At 36.5% G+C, this 20,873-nt stretch overlaps 2 protein-coding genes across 2 annotated transcripts; both read left to right on the top strand.

The window, feature by feature from the left end:
• The first annotated feature begins 1,480 nt into the window (after positions 1 to 1,480).
• LOC105223296 (dynein axonemal assembly factor 1 homolog) lies at positions 1,481 to 8,449 on the top strand. Its single transcript, XM_049446546.1, has 6 exons — positions 1,481 to 1,908; positions 1,980 to 2,350; positions 2,426 to 2,524; positions 2,585 to 2,649; positions 2,735 to 2,820; positions 3,867 to 8,449. The coding sequence occupies exons 1-6, from the start codon at positions 1,713 to 1,715 to the stop codon at positions 8,285 to 8,287; spliced, it is 5,238 nt and encodes a 1,745-aa protein (XP_049302503.1). The 5' UTR covers positions 1,481 to 1,712; the 3' UTR covers positions 8,288 to 8,449.
• A 7,357-nt stretch (positions 8,450 to 15,806) lies between these two features.
• On the top strand, positions 15,807 to 20,284 carry LOC105223308 (putative gustatory receptor 39b). The gene is made up of 3 exons (XM_049446600.1): positions 15,807 to 16,819; positions 18,736 to 18,906; positions 19,783 to 20,284. The coding sequence occupies exons 1-3, from the start codon at positions 15,920 to 15,922 to the stop codon at positions 19,864 to 19,866; spliced, it is 1,155 nt and encodes a 384-aa protein (XP_049302557.1). The 5' UTR covers positions 15,807 to 15,919; the 3' UTR covers positions 19,867 to 20,284.
• The last annotated feature ends 589 nt before the right edge of the window (positions 20,285 to 20,873 follow it).

Genomic DNA, 20,873 nt, shown 5'->3' with positions numbered 1-20,873 from the left:
TCGATTTTCCACGCCTGAAAACCGGTTCATCATGTGCAGTCCACTAGAATTACTCTCGATTGGACTCCAGTGGGAAATGTTGGAGCAATGTTTCTATCACCGACGCAAAAATTCGGCTTGCGAGGTACCTACTTTGCACATAGCTTTCGCCACTTTAAGCTTAGCAAATATCTTTTCATCGGTGGATTTCCCTGAGCCCAAATTCAACAGTATTTTCCTCCAAAAAGCAATGATTTGTTAACACACGAAATGCTTTATGATCCATTTTTTTTTAAACTGATAGAAGTAGCTTCATATAATTCATTTTGTAAACTGACAGAAGTTGCTTCATATATTTCATTAACTAATAATTATAATCCAACTAATAGAAATAATATAGATGGTAGTAGTAGTATTATCTATGTATCAGCCACAGTGAAGCGTGAACGGGTCCTCTAGTTACGTAATATAAAAAAAATACTTGTGATTTTCGTTTATATTTGGCTTACACTCTAAAGCTTTATATAACTTTATAAGCTAATTTATTAAGTCTTTGTAATTTTCCGGTTTATGCTTTCCTAGAAATTATAGACAACGTTCACAAAATATTTCCACGTGATTTTTTCCTAATCATTCAGTTTTCCTTCAAAGTGCTTATTCTTTATCACTTGACATATATGTGGACCTCACAAAGTTCACCTGACAAATACAGTGCTATCGTTATATGGGAAGTGGATTAGGCTATAACCTGATTTTGCCCAGTTTCACACTGTCGACACATCCCGAACGAACTTGTCCGCATCCACTTTGGTTAGTGGCTTTTGAGATTTGTAAAGTGTGTGCCAAAATTAACGCATAACGCACCCTTTTAAATAAAGGGTGTCCCAAAATTAATACAAAATTTAAATTTGCCGTAATTTATGTAATAAAGTAAAGTAAAACACAAATTGTCGGAATAGTCAATTTAATTAAATGGTGGCAAATTTAAATACCTTACTTTTGGGGCACGCTGCATAATAAGGGCCTTTTCTTAATTTCGATTTCCTCAATTTCTGGTTAACAGTTAAGTTCTGGTTAAAAACAGCTTCTTGACCGAAAGAAGGAATTTTCGTTAAGTTAACCAGAACTGGTATTTAAAAAAAGGGTTCTTTACAGCAAGAAAGAACTTTAGTTAAGTTAGGCAGAACTCAACTGACAGATGACTGCAAACCAGACATTCAGGAAACGGCCCTTAACCTTTTTGGGATTGGGTATATATCTTGAATCTTTGCAATTGTACCTTCGAAATGGATGGGATCCCAAAGATCTTTCCCAAACCATATGGAAGATCCTCAAATCTATTGTATGTACTTTCATAGGTATGTATGTATGAGAGGAAAAAAAATCAGAGCAGAGGTTGAACGCAGACCGTATTATTAAAAACAACAACTACTACACCACATTAAATTATTGTTATGGTGAGTAACTCTTTGATTCTGCGCCGCGCAACTGTTGCCAACAACAACTTTGTGTAATCAATATTCCCACTCACTTTTCAATATTGTGGACTTTTTGAATAGAAATTCAAGGTGTAATTTTTATTGTCAGAAACGAAAAATATTTGAAATATTTTAATATAAAATAGAGAAAATTAAAGGGAAATAACGAAAATACTAAAACTAAAGAAACTCTTAAAACGAGATAATCAAAAAGACGTAAGCGTTCCGAAACCGTCACTACTTAAAACAACAGTTATGGATCGCTATTACGTTGGCGGTGATAGAGGTGATACAGGAGCCCAATTATACAACAGCAATAACAACAGAACCGAGCAAAGGGAGATCATTGGTTTGACACGTATTACTAAAAAACGCCTAAAAGAGCTATGCAAAAAGGATAAACTCTATCAGACGCCGGCGCTTAATGATGTGCTTTATCTGCACTATCAAGGTGAGCTTTAAAACTAGAGGACCCGAAGTAATAGGTATGTATGTATGATTATAAAATTATTTGCTTCGCAGGCATCGATTGCATTGAGTGCTTGGAGGAATACACGGGCCTCAAATGCCTTTGGTTAGAATGCAATGCCATATCCGAAATACAAGGACTGGATAATCAAAAACAACTCAAGTGTCTATTTTTACAAAGTAATTTGATAAAACGTATTGAGAATTTGGAAAACTGCCCCGAGCTAGATACGCTCAATTTGGCCTCGAATCATATACGAAAAATCGAGAATTGTGGCTTCGATGTATTGCCAGTTTTGAGTACGTTAAATTTGTCGTCGAATTATTTAAAAGACTTTGATGGTCTTAAAAATTTGGAAAATTGTAAGACACTTTCAGTGTTGGACTTATCGAACAATCGTATTGATGATATTTTGGTGGTGAAGGTGAGTAGAAAATGTTAATCTGTAAAAATATACCAAATTCTATTTAAATTATTTCAAACTATTCTTATTCCATAGATTTTCGCAAAAATGCCGCAATTGCGTGTGCTGGTGCTACAAGGTAATCCAGTAGTATCTAAATTACCGCAGTACCGCAAGACCCTAATATTGGAATGTGTAAGTATCCACAATTGAGACGCAAACTTTTCATTTCACCACATTTCTTTTTTTTTTTAGAAAGAACTGACTTACCTTGACAGTCGTCCAGTGTTTCCGAAAGACCGCGCATGTGCAGAAGCTTGGTGGGTTAAACCTACTTTTGTCTTTAATATATAGTATTTACAAATAATATTTATAAAGCATTAATTTTGTACTCAACCTTTGTAGGAAAATTGGTGGTTACGAAGGTGAACGCAAAGAAAATGAACGTTGGAATCGCATGGAGCGTAAAAAGATACGTGACAGCGTTAACGGTAGGTTTAGTTGATTACACGAAATTGTTTAGGTTAAGTTGTTTGATGAACATACGGGATCTTCAATGTTGCAAGGTTAGGGCTATATGGTGGATGCATCAAAACTTCCCAGCCAAGCTCTCCCAGTTTTTGCAGAGCCATCAATGATGTGTGTGGTCTAGCGTTGTCTTGATGGAAGATCCAATCCCATCAAACACTCAGCATAACCTTTCGAGGCGTTAATCCTGGCTTTCCGACCATTTGTTGAGCTTCACCACGCTTAGACCATGATCTTTTTCGCACATTATTGTCGTGTTTAATCCACATTTCGTCTCTTGTTACTATTCGCTTCAGAATTGATTCGATTTTATTTCGTTTAGCAAAGAATCGCAGATGTTAATTCGACCCATTAAATTTTTCACAGACAATTCATGTGGTATTTCTTTTTGTAGCCAGCCTTTTTTAAATGGTTCACAACCATTTGATGATGAATGTCAAGTTCCTTAGCGATGCGATGGCTGCTTATGTGACGGTTCTGGTCAATCTTTTTCATAATTTCATCGACTTTTTCAACGATAGGTCGACCAGAGCGAGGTGCATCTTTCACATCGCAATTTCCTGAACGGAAGCGAGCGAAGCGTTTCTACACGAACTGATACAGCATCGTCTCCGGAAACTTCACAAATTTCATTGGTGGCTTGCGTAGCATTCTTCAGTTTTTATAAAAAAACGATCAAATATAGCGAATTTTTCATTATTTTCACTCGTTTTTGAACATCCGTTAATTTTTTTTAACTTCCCCGAATTTAATGGGAAAGGAATTGGTTTAAAGAACTAAACTAAATTTTCCATTAAGCAGTTCCACTATTTATATTTTAGGTTTTATAATTCTAATACACGTTAACTTTGTTGAAATTTTTTAGATCAATCTATAATAATGTACTTTTCGTAAAAGTTTTGTAGAACCGAACAAATAAACTATTCCAAATGACAGAATACTATAAAGATATATTTTATATAAGTAATGAGCTAGCACTAATCTTTCGTTTATTACCCTTACTGCACAGCCACAATTCGCATGCGAAATAGACATAAACCACCAGATCAACAAGATGCACTTTTCAATTCATCCGATTCCGATGAAGATTCTATGGAAGTGAAGCGACATCGGCAGGCTGAAGTCGATGCTGGAATAAATATGGAATTGGGTATATGGGAAGAGGTAGTGAATGAAGATAGCAAATCGGAAACAGCTTCCTCAGACATGAATGTTAGCTCATCAACATCGGTACTAAGTACTACAGACTCAAATGCTAATATTTCAGCGGACTCCAAATCGCTCGAGTTGCAATCAAACCTTGATAAAGAAGAATCAAAAATTATGAACGATTCCATTACAAAATCTCATGTTTTAGAAATAACAAAAGATGGTAACATGGGAAATGTATTGAATATTTGTACGAATTCGTTGGGAGAGAAAGTTGGTACAACTGAGGATGATGGAAAAGAAGCAAGTGTTGCTCAGAAGCGTGTATTTATTGAAGAAGTAGTAGGGCGCGTCGAAAATAATGAAAACAGCTCTCTCGAAATTACAAGTGGTGTAATTGAACGTCTGCTAGACAATGAGATATTACCAGCGGTTGTGCAGAAAACTGGAAATCTTAATAGGCGCATGTCACAAATTCAAAATTTCTCCGATTCCGATGACGCTGGCAAAGATGAGTACAATGCGACCGTAGATGCAATTTCCAAAATAACAATGAATGATCTCTCTACACCCTCGCCCAAGAAACGTATCAAACTACAAATAGAGGTGGATGAGTGTTTGGAAACGATGGATACAGAAGAGGAAGAACAAATTATAACTGAGAAGAGTTTGCAGATGGAGGTAGAAGATCAGCAGCAGCTGCAAGATTATAACAGTCATGTGAAAAACATAGACGAAATCTGTTCATTAAGAGAGGATAGTACGTTCCTACAAGCCAAAACAGCGGAACAATTAAAATACGAGCAGGAGTGTGAGGAAGTCAACCAGAAATTAGTAGAAGACTTCGAAGAACTTTCGACGCATATGGATGAATTTTTCGTAGAAATGAAAAAAGACAAAGAATCGGTTGAAAAACCCCAAAGCATCAGCTTCTCTGCGCAGAATTTTGAACTTAACGAAAATAAAAAACACAAGGTGGCTTTAGAAGAGCAAAATGCAAAGATGGATGCGCTGTGCAAAATACCTATGCCAGAAAACGCCATAGCTTTTGTAGATGAACACGTGGATCAAGTGGAAGTACGTACAGAATGCCAAACAACATTATCAGTTGGTGAAAGAGAAGCAGAGGAAAACAGCAGAAGCAGTGCCGATGTGCCGCCTGAAGCCAGTGGCATCGATAAGGTTGTTTCATTAGGTAGTACAGTTCTCAAGGTTGAAGCATTGGACAGTAATGTACCAGGTGATCACGCAGATATACCAACACTAGTAGTTAATAGTGATACTACAGAAGAAGACACTAAACTGGATGCTGTTGTTGTAACCCCGAACTTTGATAGACAACAAGGAAAATCTATCTCAACTTTCGAACGCGAAGAAAGAGAACTACGTCAATTACTACAAAAACTTGAAGATGAAAATGAACAACTGTATAAAATTAACAATGCATACCGACAAGCGTTAGAAAAAGACATACGCGAAGAGATAAAATATAGAGACAGTGACAGCAGTGAAAATACGAATACAATATGCGCTGAAATAATTCAAGATCTTCTCGAGGAGTTGGCTTTATTGAAGCAGACAAGCGGAGAACGACCAACCAAGCCGAAGAGCTATGAATTTGGTGAAATTGAATCAGATGAAGAATACAGTTACTCAGATCCGCCAAAATCGCCTGAGCCATCAGTGCGCAGTATACGTGAAGTGTTGGGCTCCTTTAATGAACTGCTTCAGGAGATAGCACGCAAGAATAAGGCTGAGAACGAACGCGAAGAGTGTGAAAACAGAGAAGCCGTGCAAAGTAAATATGCGACCACTGAAGCTCAAAAGGCTGAGAGTTTACAGAATCTACTAAAATCACCCAATTTGCGAGATTTTAATGGCGACACCAGTGAATTGTTGGATCATCAAATTGCTGTCGAAAAGAAACGGGAGAATGCGCGTGTTCGCAAATTAGTAGATCGAGTTTATGCGCAAAAAGATAAGTATAACGATACTTTGGAAGTGGTGGACGGTAAGCTGGTTGTGGTGAAAAAGGACACTGGCGAGATAGAAGATTTGCCGGAAAGCAAATTTAATTATAGTGATAGCGACGATTCAGATTACTACGAATCAGCTAATTCCGATAATGAGGGTGGTACAGAGTCGACGCGTCTTTGGGACTCGAAGGTGCGCAGAGAAGAGAATGGGGTTGGAAGTTTTAAATTACCTTACCAACCCACCGAACGTATACCTGCCATGCAGTTAATACAGAAAGCAAATGCATTGAAGGAAAAAGAAGATGCAGCACGTGAGGCGGCAGAGGAAGAGGAAAATGAGCAATTCTATTCATTGGAACCAACGAGACCAACTAGTTTCCATGACATCGACGAGGAATTTATAGATAAAATGGACTTTGAAAAGGCCGCAGTTGAAAACTCCAATGAAGATGTTGTTGAGTGCACACGCAGCTATACCGAACTAAAGCAGATCATCAAGCAGGATAAAGAAGACTTCAACTTGACAGAGGATGAAAACAATATATTGCAGAGAATAGTGGAACGTGTGGAGCAAAGTAATGTCAAGGAAATAAAAAATGCAGGTCCATTTACACAGGAAGAAAATGAGTTACTGCATAAGATGGTGCAACGTACAAAGGAGAAAGAAAAAGAAAGGAAGGAAAGCCGGCGTTTAGAGGAAGAGGCACGCGGAAGCAAAGCTAAGCCAACTCTTTCGAAACAATCTATAAAAATTATGGAACTTAATGGAAACTCGGCTCAAACTGGTGAGAGCAATGAAGAGGACTGCGGAAATTTTATGAATATCAAGCAATTGGACGCCGAATTTCCAATACCCCGTATCTTCAGAGACATGTTAGATGAAACAGATATGAATAAAATTGCGCACAAGTTTCATGACACTGAGCCTAAGCCTGAATTGACGGTTTTATATAGCAAACAAACAAATGAGCTTGTAAATAAGCTACAAGAAGGACAAAAATGTGGACTTTTCAAAAATCCACTCGAACTAACTCGTGGCGGTATTGCGGTGGAACAACACTGTGGCGAAGAAAAGTTTCACGAATTAGATAGAAGCTACGAGGACGTATTACCAATAACAGATGAACCAGATGTGGAAGTGCTGGATGCGGTAGATGAGTGTGAAGAATTAGTAAATGAAGAAGGGTTAGAATTGGAATTAGAGCCAGAGCCAAAGCGCTTAACAATATACCAAGAAATAGACGAAGAAACTTTAAAAGCCAAAGTTGAGCTCATGAAAGCTAATCCAGCATTAAATGAGAAATGTGAAAGTCTCAGAGATGTGGCAGTAAGCGTGCTGAAATTCGATGGCAGTAATTACGAGGAATATGGCATTGATCAAGAAACAGCGCGTGGAGTTGTGGCATATGAGAAAATGTTGAATTTTGGTGTAGTCGAGACCGAAGATGAATTTCTAGATGCGCCAATGGACGAGGAAGAGATGGTAAAAAGCGTAACCGAAGCGCTGCAAAAGAATGAATTGAAGAAGGTAAAAGATACGAAAGAAAGCGCAGCAGATACGAAAACTGAAGCGGAAGCGAAAGCTGTAATAAACGAGTCTGAAGTACAAAAACAGCAGGAGCAGCAGTTCAACATGAAAGAGATTGCAGATGCGACCGATTTCTATGAAACGCCAACCAATACAGAGATTAACACAGAGAATCCGAAAGAAAATACCGATGCTACCGTTGAAGATAACTCCAAAAATATTGATCTATACGATTTGGAGGAAATGACCAGAGAGAATATGAGAAAATTGGAGAATCTTGAAAATGAAATCACAAATTATTTATATCAATTCGCTGATCATATACAGAGTGAAGCAAATGACAAGAAATTAACAGTTGATACAAAGTTTTCAGACGACTTAGTTGAATATAAGGATATACCTCAAAGCCTAAGTAAATTAAGTGAACACATTGGTGATCACCACACAGCTGGCGAAGTACAGCGAGATACGGCAGTCACAAAACTCAGTGATGCCACCGTTGTACGCCAACAACCAGAAACAACAACCAAAACTGAAGAACTTAACAACAAACCCGCCGCTAATGTCCTGGAAAAATCGCACAGTCTTGCGAATCTACTCAAATCACCAATCCTAAAACAATTCAACGATGATACCAACGAAAGCCTAGACGCACAAATACAGGCAGCTCAGAAAAGCGATTTCGAATTGATCGAATGCAGTCTGGAAGTTATTGGCGATGACGATGAGGTGGTCAATGAAATCACGGTTAATGCCGAGATTACATATAATTCATAAACAAATATTGCGATCAAACAAATTTTATGTATATTTTTTATAAAACACAAGTTTTTCAAGAACCAATTAATCATCTGTGTACGTACATATGTACAAGTATTTATGGCCCATATGAATACCCAGGTTTCATCAAATATATATGTATGTATACAAATTATTGAATGATTTTGCAATCTCATTTCATTTCCATCCATATACATATATACATACATATCTGTAATTACTGATGTTTTGACTAGCGTCGAAAGGGGAACTCGTGTACACTCGAAAATCAAAACAAAACAAAACAAAGCCAGCCTTATCAATTGGTCAATTTGGTCTATTGAACTCTTGTTCTATTAACGGTAGTCTAAAAAAATATGAAAACCGGTTAGAAAATATATGTGTACCAGTGAAAACCGGTTTTGATATTATTAAATTTTATTGAAAACCAGCTAACAGGCGATGTAATCGTGCATAGCTAATGGAATCAGTTCTTATCAGAAAATAAACAATTTTTTGTCGCATTCGTTGTGTACTCAAAACGCCGGGAAACTGGTTCGAACTGGACTGAAATTGAAACGCTTAAGCATTTCGCGCCGTTTGTGTGCTAACAAAAGGTCTTGAGGTTATCCGCACTTCAAAATAGATGTAATACTCAAAGTGTACTTGAAGCGCAAATGAGCTTCGTCCATAAGAGCTATTCAAGTAAATCCCTTATAGGTAGGAAGTTGTCAGCTGACAGTAAGATGAGGTAATGATATTTAATGCTCTCTAGCGTAAGTAATATCAGATTTTGTAGACTTAGTTATTATTTTGTCTGTTGTCAAGTGGGGTCCGAACATAAAGCTCGAAAAACAAGTTCTTCAAAACAAAAAAGCAAACATGATTTTTGTCATGGCCCAAAATTCATTCAAAGAAGATCCGCGGTTAATTAAAAATACTCTTGTTGTTGTTTGTGTTGAATTTCACCAGCAGTGACGTCTCATATAAATTAGGTATTTGTTCAAATTTTGTTGATAAGCAAATTTAAAATGTTTCAAATAAAAAAATATATACTAATAACAATATTTTAAACCGCTGATTTATTCCAGTTTTTGCTTTCATTAATAACTTTTAGTGGTTTTGGTGTTCGCGAACTTTCTGTAATTGATTATTTTTTATATATTACATAAAACTAATCCTTAGCATACACCAAATACTTGTAGCTATCATTTCCTCAATTATTGCAATACATGTTTTCAATAGAAAAATACAAGTGTCTGTTACATGGCGGTGGCAAACACTTCAAAAGTGAAGTGCAGAAGACTTTGTAATCGCTTGCGATCTAGACATTAAAGAAGTGATGCGAAGAAAGGAGTAGTTGGCGTACTTTTAAGCAAAGAAAGTAGGTAAAACAGTGCAAAGCTATTTTTGACTCAAATATTTAAATTATAACATATACATATATGTATATATTAGATCAAGCGGTCTTGGTCCCATCCTGTAACAGGTGTACCGGGTTTTCCAATGGGGATGATATGATTTTTAAGTATCATTTCGGCCATGTTTAATACATTCGTGAATTTGCTGATTTTGTATTGAAGCAACTTGAAAACTAAAAACAATTATCTTCTCTTTTAGTAAACGAAACTGTCGATTCATTCATTGTTGGGCGAAAATCATTTCCATTCTGCTTTAAATATGTATCTTTTTAAAAAATAAATTATCGCTACTTCAAAAATAAATATAAAAATATACATATATATTAAAACAAGTCCGATTGGTTTATTGATTCTAGAGACGACCAAATAGAGCAAAAACATTAGAGGCGTCCGGAATTATTATATTTTGTGCTTTACACAGGGTAATTTTTGATATGTATGTATGTATATTTTATTTCCAAGGGGATATACTTGCACATTATTATTATTATTTCGAGAATAAGTTTGAGCAACCGATTTTGTAGGTAAGTGTATAAAATTAGGGGACTTTTAAAAAATCAAATCGACAGCGGAACCGATTTTTCGTCGTATAACATACTTTTTTTCAAAATTCGTTTTTTTTTATTCAACATATGTAGTTATCTCCAAGGGTGATACACTGATTGTAGTGACCCTCCTTTTACATTCTTATGTCACATTGTGAAAATAGACGAAATCGTACAATAACCACGCCTACTTCTCATACAGCAAAATTTTAAACTCCTCTTGATTCGTTCAGCTTCGATACACAAATCAAAAAGCAAGTAATAAGGGGGGCCATCTAACGTTTTAAATTTGAAAACTTTAAATTTCGTCATTTTCTGGCGAAACGTCTTATACGGTCTTGCAGCAAGTGACAGATATTCAGTAAAAGTCTAAAATTTTCGAAATGGGTCGCTATACTAGTGATTCTACAGTTCGCAGATTGTGCAGAAGATCGTTTGACCGAGGATCAATTTTACCGAAAAGTCATCTTTTCGGACGAGGCTCATTTTCCGCCTCGATGGTTACGTTAACAAGCAGAGTTGCCGCATTTGGCCACAGAAAACCCGCACGTAATCGTTGAGAAGACAATGCACCCAGCACGAATCACTGTCTATGGTGCGGATTTTGGTCTGCCACTTTCATCGGCCCATTTTCCTTCGAAAATGAAGAAGGAACCGCAACCATCAATGGTGAGCGATATCGCGCAATGTTAACCGAATTTTTCTTCAAGCAAATTGAAGAGGAAGATTTGGACAACATTTGGTTCCAGTAGGATGGCGCTACGTGCATACACCAAACGCTACACTCAATCTTTTACGTTCTATCTTCGAAATTTAAAATTTTATATGGCCCCCTATATCTTAATATATAAAAATCAATGCCACTTTCTTTGTAAGGTCATCACTCATAAACGGCTGAACCGATTTGGCTGATTTTTTTTTTGTTGTATTTGTTATTATAAGGAGAAGGTTCTTATGTAAGAAAAAATTACGAAAGTTGCCGGAAAGCCCCTAAAAACAGCCTTTTCTTTTTCCCATACAAATAGTTTATTTTGAGCGACAACTTGGCCATACATACATATAACATATGTAAGTAAAAATGATTGTTTGTTAGCAAAGCTAACGCTCGAGAACGGGGAACCAATCTTCATGAAATCAGAAGTTGTTGGCTGTGGATCTGGAAAGGGTTAGATATAAAAAAAACCATACACTTTTCATAAGGAAAAGTCGAAAGATTGGAAATTTCCAAAAAGTGACTTTTCATACAGTTCTTTATTTGTTTTGTTTTTCAATATTTTGAAAATATTTGAATCGTTCACTTTCGGTCGCTTACTTTTTATTCCGGAAAAATTATTGAAAATTATTCAGTGAAAACTTTATGTGTGTTTCAAACGAAGTGAACAATTACAGATTGAAAGTTGTTACGAAGCTAGACATCGCGCTAATATCGGTCGGCGCTCTTTTTGCCATCAAATTCGCAGCCCAAGACAAACGAACTACATCGTTCTCACTGACATATTTTGCATTATGGATCGCTGTCAGTCAGAGGCTGGATGTACTCTGTTGAGTGCAAAAAAGAGGTTTGCCCCACGCACACATTTTTCTTTGAATGGTGGACGGTAGTTACACCAGATCAAAATTGATGAAATCATTTCTGCGAAATTCCTCATGCAGAGAAAGATCCATTATTCTACGAAGCGATGAAAACCAATATGGTGCATGGACCTTGCAAACCACAATCCCACTTGCAATAAATGCACGAAACACTATCCACGTGCTTTTCTTTCGGAAACGCAAACTGGAAATGATGGAGATCCACTCTATCGTCGTAGCTCATCAGACGGCAATCTAGTTTTACCATTCAACTTAGAGTAGTGAATATCGAAGTCGACAACATATGGATTTTTTAATATTCGCCACTATTGTATTATTCACATTCAAAACCCATGCCAATGATGGATATTGCAGTTTGGTGAAATCGACTTTTCCGACTGTTGTGCATTTCGCAGTTTCATTTGGAGAATGGCTAAAGAGTGTTTTTCAACCCAGAGAATACAGTACAGCCAGCGGAAACACTTCCAACAACATAACATTGACATTGACGAGTTTTTTCTCAAATTGCGTCAGTGATTCGTTTGTGAGAACATTTCTACTTCAATGCCTTGATATTATGCATGGAGCATCGCCAAAGAAATAGCTACGCAGAAAGCAAGGCCAACCAATATATTGTCATCCAGGTGTGTTCTCAACTAATTCCTTAGGACGAATTTACATAATCCACCCGAAAAAACGACGATTGCTAATACCTTCGGTTGCTATTGATAAATGTACGTGGTTCAATTTCATTTGAGTCAATGCTCACTGTGAATCAAAGTGTGTGTAACATTTTGAGAAGCATGCAAGCAATTACATGATAATAAATGTAATCAAACGATGGACGATTCGATAGCTACTTCGCATGCTACTGAAGTTCGCACACGCTTCGCGATGGTCATTTCGACATATCAGCCTTCAAATTCGCGTCACTTACGGATAAAATTACATTGCCGATGAGATTTTACATCGTATTCGCTACGGATTGGAAATGGGCAAATTCCGATCGTCTTGACAATGACACGAAGTCGTGAATTATCCATGAATTTCTAAATTCTTTGGGCATGAGGCTTGGTATGCCGCAGCATCATTTGCGTGCCGCGTTGAACCTGTCATTATTATGTTTCGCAATCTTCATGCGCCGAAACTGTGCAGCGCTCTGACTGATTGTGACGCAGATAAGACTACAGGGGGGCAGAATGCTTGATTCTGACGAATTCTTTTGAGTTCAACATTATACGCCATTTCAAAACAAAATTCAGTTCCAGGTAAATTGCATTTGAAATGACAACCAGAACAGAAGGATAGTAGCTAGAAGAGTGTGGGATAAATCTGGAAATGCGTTTTTCACACGGCCAGATATGTATGCGTGGCGTGTTCACGCCATGGATTCTCTTTTACGCACCAGAAAAAGGAAAAACCAAAAAATTTGTTCATCACTGCGCTACGTTATTAAAAAAAAAATTAGAAAAATCGCAAATAAATTTTCAACACAATATAAATTCTTGTTTCATTTCAAAACATATAATTTCACGCACCTCAACAGTCGCCATGGTATAAAACTATCACGAATAATGACCAAAATTGTTTAAATCCAATAAAAACTGTTCACCTCTAGCACCAAGCGAATATTTAGACTCCGGTAGCTATAGTTAACTTTTGATCGAAAATGTCGGCCAATGTGTGATTTATATGTATAACTAAAATTAGGAGGCAACTTGGCCTAGCCCCTATCCAGCTGACTTTACTCTATATGGTTCGTTTTACACCTTAATGTATTTCTCTGGCTTTGATTCTTGCAAGTTGCAAGAGTATAAAATGTTCGGTTGCACCCGAACTTAGCCCTTTTTATTTGTCCTTTGCTACAAAATATGTTTGAAAAAGTCGCGTGCATCATGGTTAGGTCGGTTATTTATCGGACAGCCCTCGTATGATATAGAACTGCAGACAAAATGAAGCTCGATGCCTGGGTGCCACAACAAGAGCTAATTCGAAAGAATTTATGAACTTTTGCATCGATTTTTCTAAAGAAGAGGTTTGTGACACGATGCATTGTCTTGGTAACTACAATATCATGCTTTCTACTTCGAATGCGGCCGTTTTGCGGCTGTTTTGTCCTTCAAACAGTTCAATAATGCTATATAATAGTCACTGTTAAAACATTAAAAGTTATTCTATGCGTTTCTTGAAATACAGACGCCATAATTTAGCAAACGAATTTTGCATCAGTACAACGTTTGCCATCCAAATAGATTTGTTGGCAGTCCACTCGGATGACTGTCTATTGTACTTCGGAGTGAAATGATGCAGCCATGTTTCATCCAATGTTTTTATATTAAAGCAAAACCTCGGAATTATTACGCTTGATCATCTTTGTACAGATCTTTTCATACCAATCGTGAATGCGAATATACACGTTCCGTTATTTTCAGACTAGCTGCTATCTCGAACAACTAAAATTTACGGTCATCCAAATTATTTTGTGAACTTTAGATGCTTTCGTCAATAAACAACCCCTTTTGGGCGTACACTTGGTTCACCGCTTAAACTTAGCATTACTAACACTGGGATAGTGTCCGGAAAATCGCCATCAAGCTTTGCTTCAACTCTAGTTTTTCCCTTCAAAAAATATTTTTTCAACACGCGAAATTTTTTTTTTTTAATTTTCGCCAATAATACAAGTTTTAGTGGCGCCATCTACATATGTGCCAGGCAAGACGAAATATCTCACCTGTTATAAGTCATTGGGGATTTATTAGCTCTAATACGAGTATATGGTGCATATAATATTCATATATTGTATAATTGCAGGCAAAAAGAAGCTCGATTAAACGAACCAATAGTTTAGAAGCCACCAACTTCACCAAATGGGAAAGCAATTATAGTACATCAGTACAACGTTAGGCCATCCAAATAGATTTGTTGGAAAGCTTCTTTGCATGCTCCTATCTACAGCGAACGATTTGGCTTGTGACAAGTTTGCCTCAAAAGCAGCTTCTGGAATTTAATTGTTTTCTTGCAGGGTCTTTCGGGTTGCAATCTGAGTGGAATTACGAAATTAACTTCAAACTGGTGAGACGTTGTCGAAAAAATGGTGTATATTTAATTAAATCGCATTCGATGGAACTATGGCTTAATAAAAGTTCGACATTAACACATAATGGATTTATTTTTACTTGACCTTATAATTTGGCTTTCGTAACGTAAATAGACCGAAATCCAAAAAAAAAAAATTACACTCCGTGGAGTCATAGTTTTAAAAGAACAAGGCTTCGCTTGAATATTAAACTTTCCACGTAGCAAAGGAAGAAACGACTGGCGCGTTTTTGACTCGTATAATCAACCGACTAGCGGTGTCTACGCCAGTTGAACAAAAGAGATCGTGATATGCGTTTAACTCGATATTTTAGTGGAAATTGCCACATCTAGTTTTTCTGGTAGCCAAACCTGTCTCAAGGCATACTTTGGATTTCGGTGGGTGAAGTTCATTTGGAATCCTACAAGTATTTGGAACCCGACCGATTTAGAGCTCACAACAATTTGGAGAAGACGGACATATGAAGACGAATAGTTGAGTTTTCTTCAACATTGCCACTTCAAGAGCCTGCGATGAAGTAGGAATTAAAGTAATCGACCCCATATGTTTTGAGAAAGATTAACGAGTTGCATTAGTTTTTTACCATACTCGCCACGACGACTTTTTTGCAACACTTAAATTGATGAGTTTTTAAAACTGCATTTTGCAATTTTCTAGTAAATTGAATTTCCGCTAAGCACATCGATACATATGAAAGAACCGAATGATTATTTGCGCTGGTATACGTGCTCATGCAATCGTATACATACATATGTGCTTTCACACGCCATTACTCTGAAGAATTAAGCTAAGTGCTGTACATCAATAAGAATGGACGCTATCAGATAAAATGTCGTGAACGATAACGCAATGTCTGGCTTATTGTAAATGTATCGCTCGCTAGGATGACAACTACACAACTACAAATAAGGATACGTATGCAAATGTAGGTAAATGGAAACCTTGAACTATTCGATAGCCAAGCTCACATGTGCATTGTGCGGACGCGTTAGCTGGTCTACATGCCTCCGGCAACATGTTGCATGAGTGGCAGCCGATATTGAAGTGGTTGGCCATTGTTGGATTGGTGCCATTTGCCAACAACGGCAAACGTGAACTCCAGCAATGGCAACGCATCTACACATTCGTCATGCTGGCAGCGAATTGGATTCTAACTGCCTATGGGATCTTCGAACAGCCAATGGATGACGAAGTGCTGGTATCCAATTATGTCAGCGTTATGGTTTTTCTCAGTCAAAGTATATCGCTAAGTGTCTGCCTGCTCGAGGGAATGTGCACCTATCGTCGACATTTTGCATTCTTGCAACAATCGCAGCGTATTGTGTGGCTGTTTCAGCAGCGCCTACAAACTGGGCTGTGTCGTTGGAGTTTGCGGCGTCGCCAACGTTTCAAATATATCTGCTACTCATGTGTCGCCTATGGCAGTTTGTCCATATCGATGGTGGTCATTTCGATCAAATACTATTACGGTTACTTTTGGTATGCGTTGGGCTGTATTCTGGTGTTGCGTACCCGCTGCCTGTTGGCCATTATCTATATGGATTATATCGATTTTTATATGACACATTTGAATATGAAGCTGCGTTCGGTGGTCAATTCTCGTATGCGCAAGCCGCGCTTGTGTTTGGATGTCAATTACAGAATGTTGGAATCTTTCGATTATTTGTTGCAGTTGAAATTGGTGTATAGTGAGATATATAAATTAACAGCTATGTTCGATGACTTATTTGGTTGGTCGCTATGTGCCTTACTAACGGTTATTTTTCTGGATATTACCGTTAATTCATATTGGACGTTTCTAACATTATCGCGTGTTTTCGAATTCTATTTCCTATACTTAACCATGTCAACGGCATTTCCACTGGCAACCGTTATAAGCTTTGCATGCTATGCTGGGGAGAACTGCAAGCAGCAGGTGAGTAGAGTAAATTATTCGTATTGAGAATCTAAATTAAGGTTTACGCATATGTATAGTTTTAATTGGTTCATCCCTCCCGCTCATAATAGGTATATTAAAAAGTAATCCATTATTTTTCTAGTATGTTGCTTTAGTAATCTGTACTTCCCGTTGTATAAGTGCGGTCGGGTAACGGTTGGGGTTAGAATGATTTCAAGAAGTTTAATTGATTAAATGATTTACCTTTGATTTATTGTGCCCTCTTCGAATAAATATAAGAGATTATATTGCTTTCTATCCTGCTTATATCAAACAATTGCTAGGAAATGTAGAAAATGTGGAGTTTCCGTTTCCACATAGCAAAACTTTTAGCATAATGTATACTCAGAATAGTTTGAATATACGTTAAGGAACCAAGAAAAACACCCCATACTGTATAGTTTTTTCGATAAAAAAAAAGAACAAAAGAAAACAATGTTTTTTGTTCATTTCAAAAATAGTTTATAGTATATCTAAGATGAACCACGTTCTGCAAAGCCAATTATGAAAATACTAATTAAAATAAAGATTCTCGCGTCCAGCTAAATGCACTCTTTTTTCGACATGGTTCCATGACGATGAAAAGTGGGTATTTACGACAATCTAGTGGCGGCTGTCATTGTCGAATGTTGGCTTTCCGCAGTGTAGTCATCTTGGCTTATTAGCGTATACCTTGGATTTCAAATAACCCCACAAATAAAATCTGGCGTCAAATCTGGTGATCTCGGTGGCCTCATACATCACATCATACGATATGTCGCCCGTAAAAAATTGTCGCAATAGAATTGATAATTTGGATCGAGCTGTGATGGGAATGATTTGCCATTGAATCTGAAATCAGAAGTTATCCATGTCATTTATGTAATAATACTGTATCACAAAATCCGTTTTAACTTTGGCTCGATAACGCTCACCATTGACTGTTGTCGTGGCTCCATCATCGTCTTCGAAAAAAAGTCCGATGATCATATTCGCGCAAAACGTAGGTCTAGAATCTGTTACTTTTTGGTCGTAAATCACTTTCTTACAACTTTAATTAGATTTTCGGTGGTTAAAATCGGCAATTTTGACGCCTCCATTCAGAGAACAATGTGCCTTTTTTGATGAGTTTTCGCCAAAAGTCAAGTTCGTTTTCAGTACCCCCATACACTAGTCGTTTTTAAACATTAAAAATCGCGGATAATCAGCTGGATAGTTAGTTCTTTGTGCCTTTGAATTTTATATATCCCGGTTTGCTTTTCGGAGCAGTGTGCGAGAGATGTCTAAAACCTTGAGAGCGGCGATAACTCGAAGTCGATGAACCATTCCGTCGCATATGAAATGATTTACCGTTGATTTATCTAACTCACTTGTGCGTTTCTGGAAATGCATGACTGGCATTACTGAGATTGCTTTCTATCAAATTTTGCGTATAAAGACTTCAATTGTGTTTTAACTGGAGCACTTTCACTTTAATTTTTTTTGCGAAACGCGTTGAGTTAACACAATTGAAAAGTTATTTTGAATATAAAGCTGAACAATTTCAGCGCGTTCCTTTTGGAGTGTATTCCATGGTATAAATTGTCGTCGAATGACGCGGGAGAACGCGGTATGCGAAACAAAGCTTTGTCAGCGCTGTTATAAAGTTACAGCGTTGCCAATGGGTACAATCTTTTAAATGGCCTACCCTGTATTTCAAATAATTCAAAATTAAACAGCTACATCGGCTCTGCGACCTTTTCTTTATCCGATTTCATCCGTAGCTAAATGGGTTGTAGAGAATTTTTAAGTAAGTTAAGATAACACTCTCTTCTCTTTTAATTCACATTATATTATATGACAACTTTTGTACTTTATAAACTCATTTAAAAATTCGAGTTTAACTTTTATTTAATATTGAATTTTATATAATTTAGGGTATGACCACCGGCATCTTGGTACAGCGGTTATTAAACAGCAGATACAAATATACAAATACAAAAACCTACAATGATTTGTTATTCGAATTTGCTATGCAAATAAAGCAAGATCCAATGGTAATAGTGCTTAAAGAGTTTGTGGTTGTGGATTTGCGATTACTAATGAAGGTATGTGAAGGATGTACTATATGTTCAATATGCAAGCTCCCGGAAAATGTAATTAAATTCCACGGGTAAATGATAGTAGATAGTAGATAAAAAAAATGTATTTTGTAAAGTTGGTAGGACTATCCTTAATTACTAAGCCAAATATGAGCGCTATCTGTCGTCCAGTTTGTTTACAGCAGCTGCTTAAGTCGGTAGTGCGTTGCGATTTTTACAATGACTAAAAATATCAAAAAAGGATTTGTCTAAAATTTTGTATTTGTAATCAAATTCTGGACGATCTTCGACCTTTTCAACTGGTGAAAATATGAAAAAAGTGAAGGATATGGTGCTAAAAACCATCAAGTATATCATCAGCAAGTATTAGAGAGATGACAAGAGAGCTCGACATCTCTCGCGAGTCCGTTCGAATGATTTTGGTGGATATTTGGATGTATTGGGTACGAATTCCGATCCCACATTCATGAAGAGCATACTCGTATAACTGCTAATGAGATATGGGGTTATGAGTTGATTGAACAATTTACGGGTAGCTTTTTGTTACAATGTATGTACATTAAAACATTTTAATAGGTAATGGATACTAACTTAAAGAATACAAATTAGCATACCTTAGCCAAATAAAATTGTTTATATTCCAAGTGGATGATTTATAATGAAAAATAGTCTTAATGTAATTTTCATATATATTTCAGGCAAACATATGATTTAGTTAGTTATTATATACGTTATATTATATACAATGTTAACCGAAAGAAAAGTTTGAATATATGTATATATGATAGAATAAAAAGTTGCGATCTTAACGAACGCTCCATTGTACATTATAAACAAATCTACAATAATGTCCCATAAAATATAAATTTCATTATTTTTCAGATTTTCACAGCAATAGTAACATATTTGGTAATACTATTACAATTTCGATGGACATATCCTGAGGACTACGGAGATGTGAACTGAGGCATTTTTGAAGAAACGAAATAAATTAAAAATTATTTGGAACTATAATGTGCATATACATATGTCCATATGTACATATATATAATATATACTACATGTATAAGAGTCTTTGGAATCAATTAGATAATACTAAAAATGTTAAATTTAAGGAAATGTAATGAAATTGCGTGCATGTCTATGGAAATAATGAACACAGCGTTAAGATTTCGTTCTAGTGAGCAATACTTAAAGAATTCCTGTCTACATACGTACATATCTGCATACCGAATATATTTATCTACAAATATATTATTTGATTGCAAGCACATACATGAGTGTTTTTATGAATGAATTATTCAGGTCTTTACGGCAAAGGGGGCTCGGCTCTTCTCACAAGAAGTGAGCGTGAAACCGGTTTGCTTGTATAATTAAAATTGTATTTCCTTTTCAGCTATTGGTCATATGGTAATTAAATTGCAAATGAGAAGAAATGCGTACAACAACGTTAAATAGAAAACATAAAATACATATGTATCTTAGTAAATGAAATGTGTACGTAGGGTATATTTAAAGAAGTTAATAAAAAAAACAAAGAAGAGACTTAGTTAGGGTGCAACCGAACGTTTTATACTCTTGCAACTCGCTAAATACCTTCAGGTGTTAACAATATTAATAAATATAGTAAAAAGCTTCGACTTCATTGTTCGACGAATGGGTTTCAAGCAAATTTGGTAACATATTAACTGATTTTGAAGTTCATATACAAATTCCCTTTTTATTGCCGTATTGTACTTCACATCAGCGAACCTTATTTGAAAATCATCCTGAAATGAGATATATGTACATACATATGTATGTGATAAAAACTGAACTGAAGAAGCTAAATGAATAAATTGAGTTAATGTGAAAAACGTCAACCAGAGTATCGAAATTCATTATATTAAGGACGTGAAGTTTAGACCAAGATCAATTCATTTATATTGAGCGCCAAATCATTAATATAATTTTATAACTTTTAAGAAAGTTTG

Source organism: Bactrocera dorsalis, chromosome 1 (genome assembly GCF_023373825.1).
Source record: "Bactrocera dorsalis isolate Fly_Bdor chromosome 1, ASM2337382v1, whole genome shotgun sequence".
In the NCBI taxonomy this organism is placed as follows: Eukaryota; Metazoa; Arthropoda; class Insecta; order Diptera; family Tephritidae; genus Bactrocera; species Bactrocera dorsalis.
The sequence above is the reverse complement of the archived record's forward strand: the minus strand, read 5'-3'. Positions and strand labels throughout refer to the sequence as shown.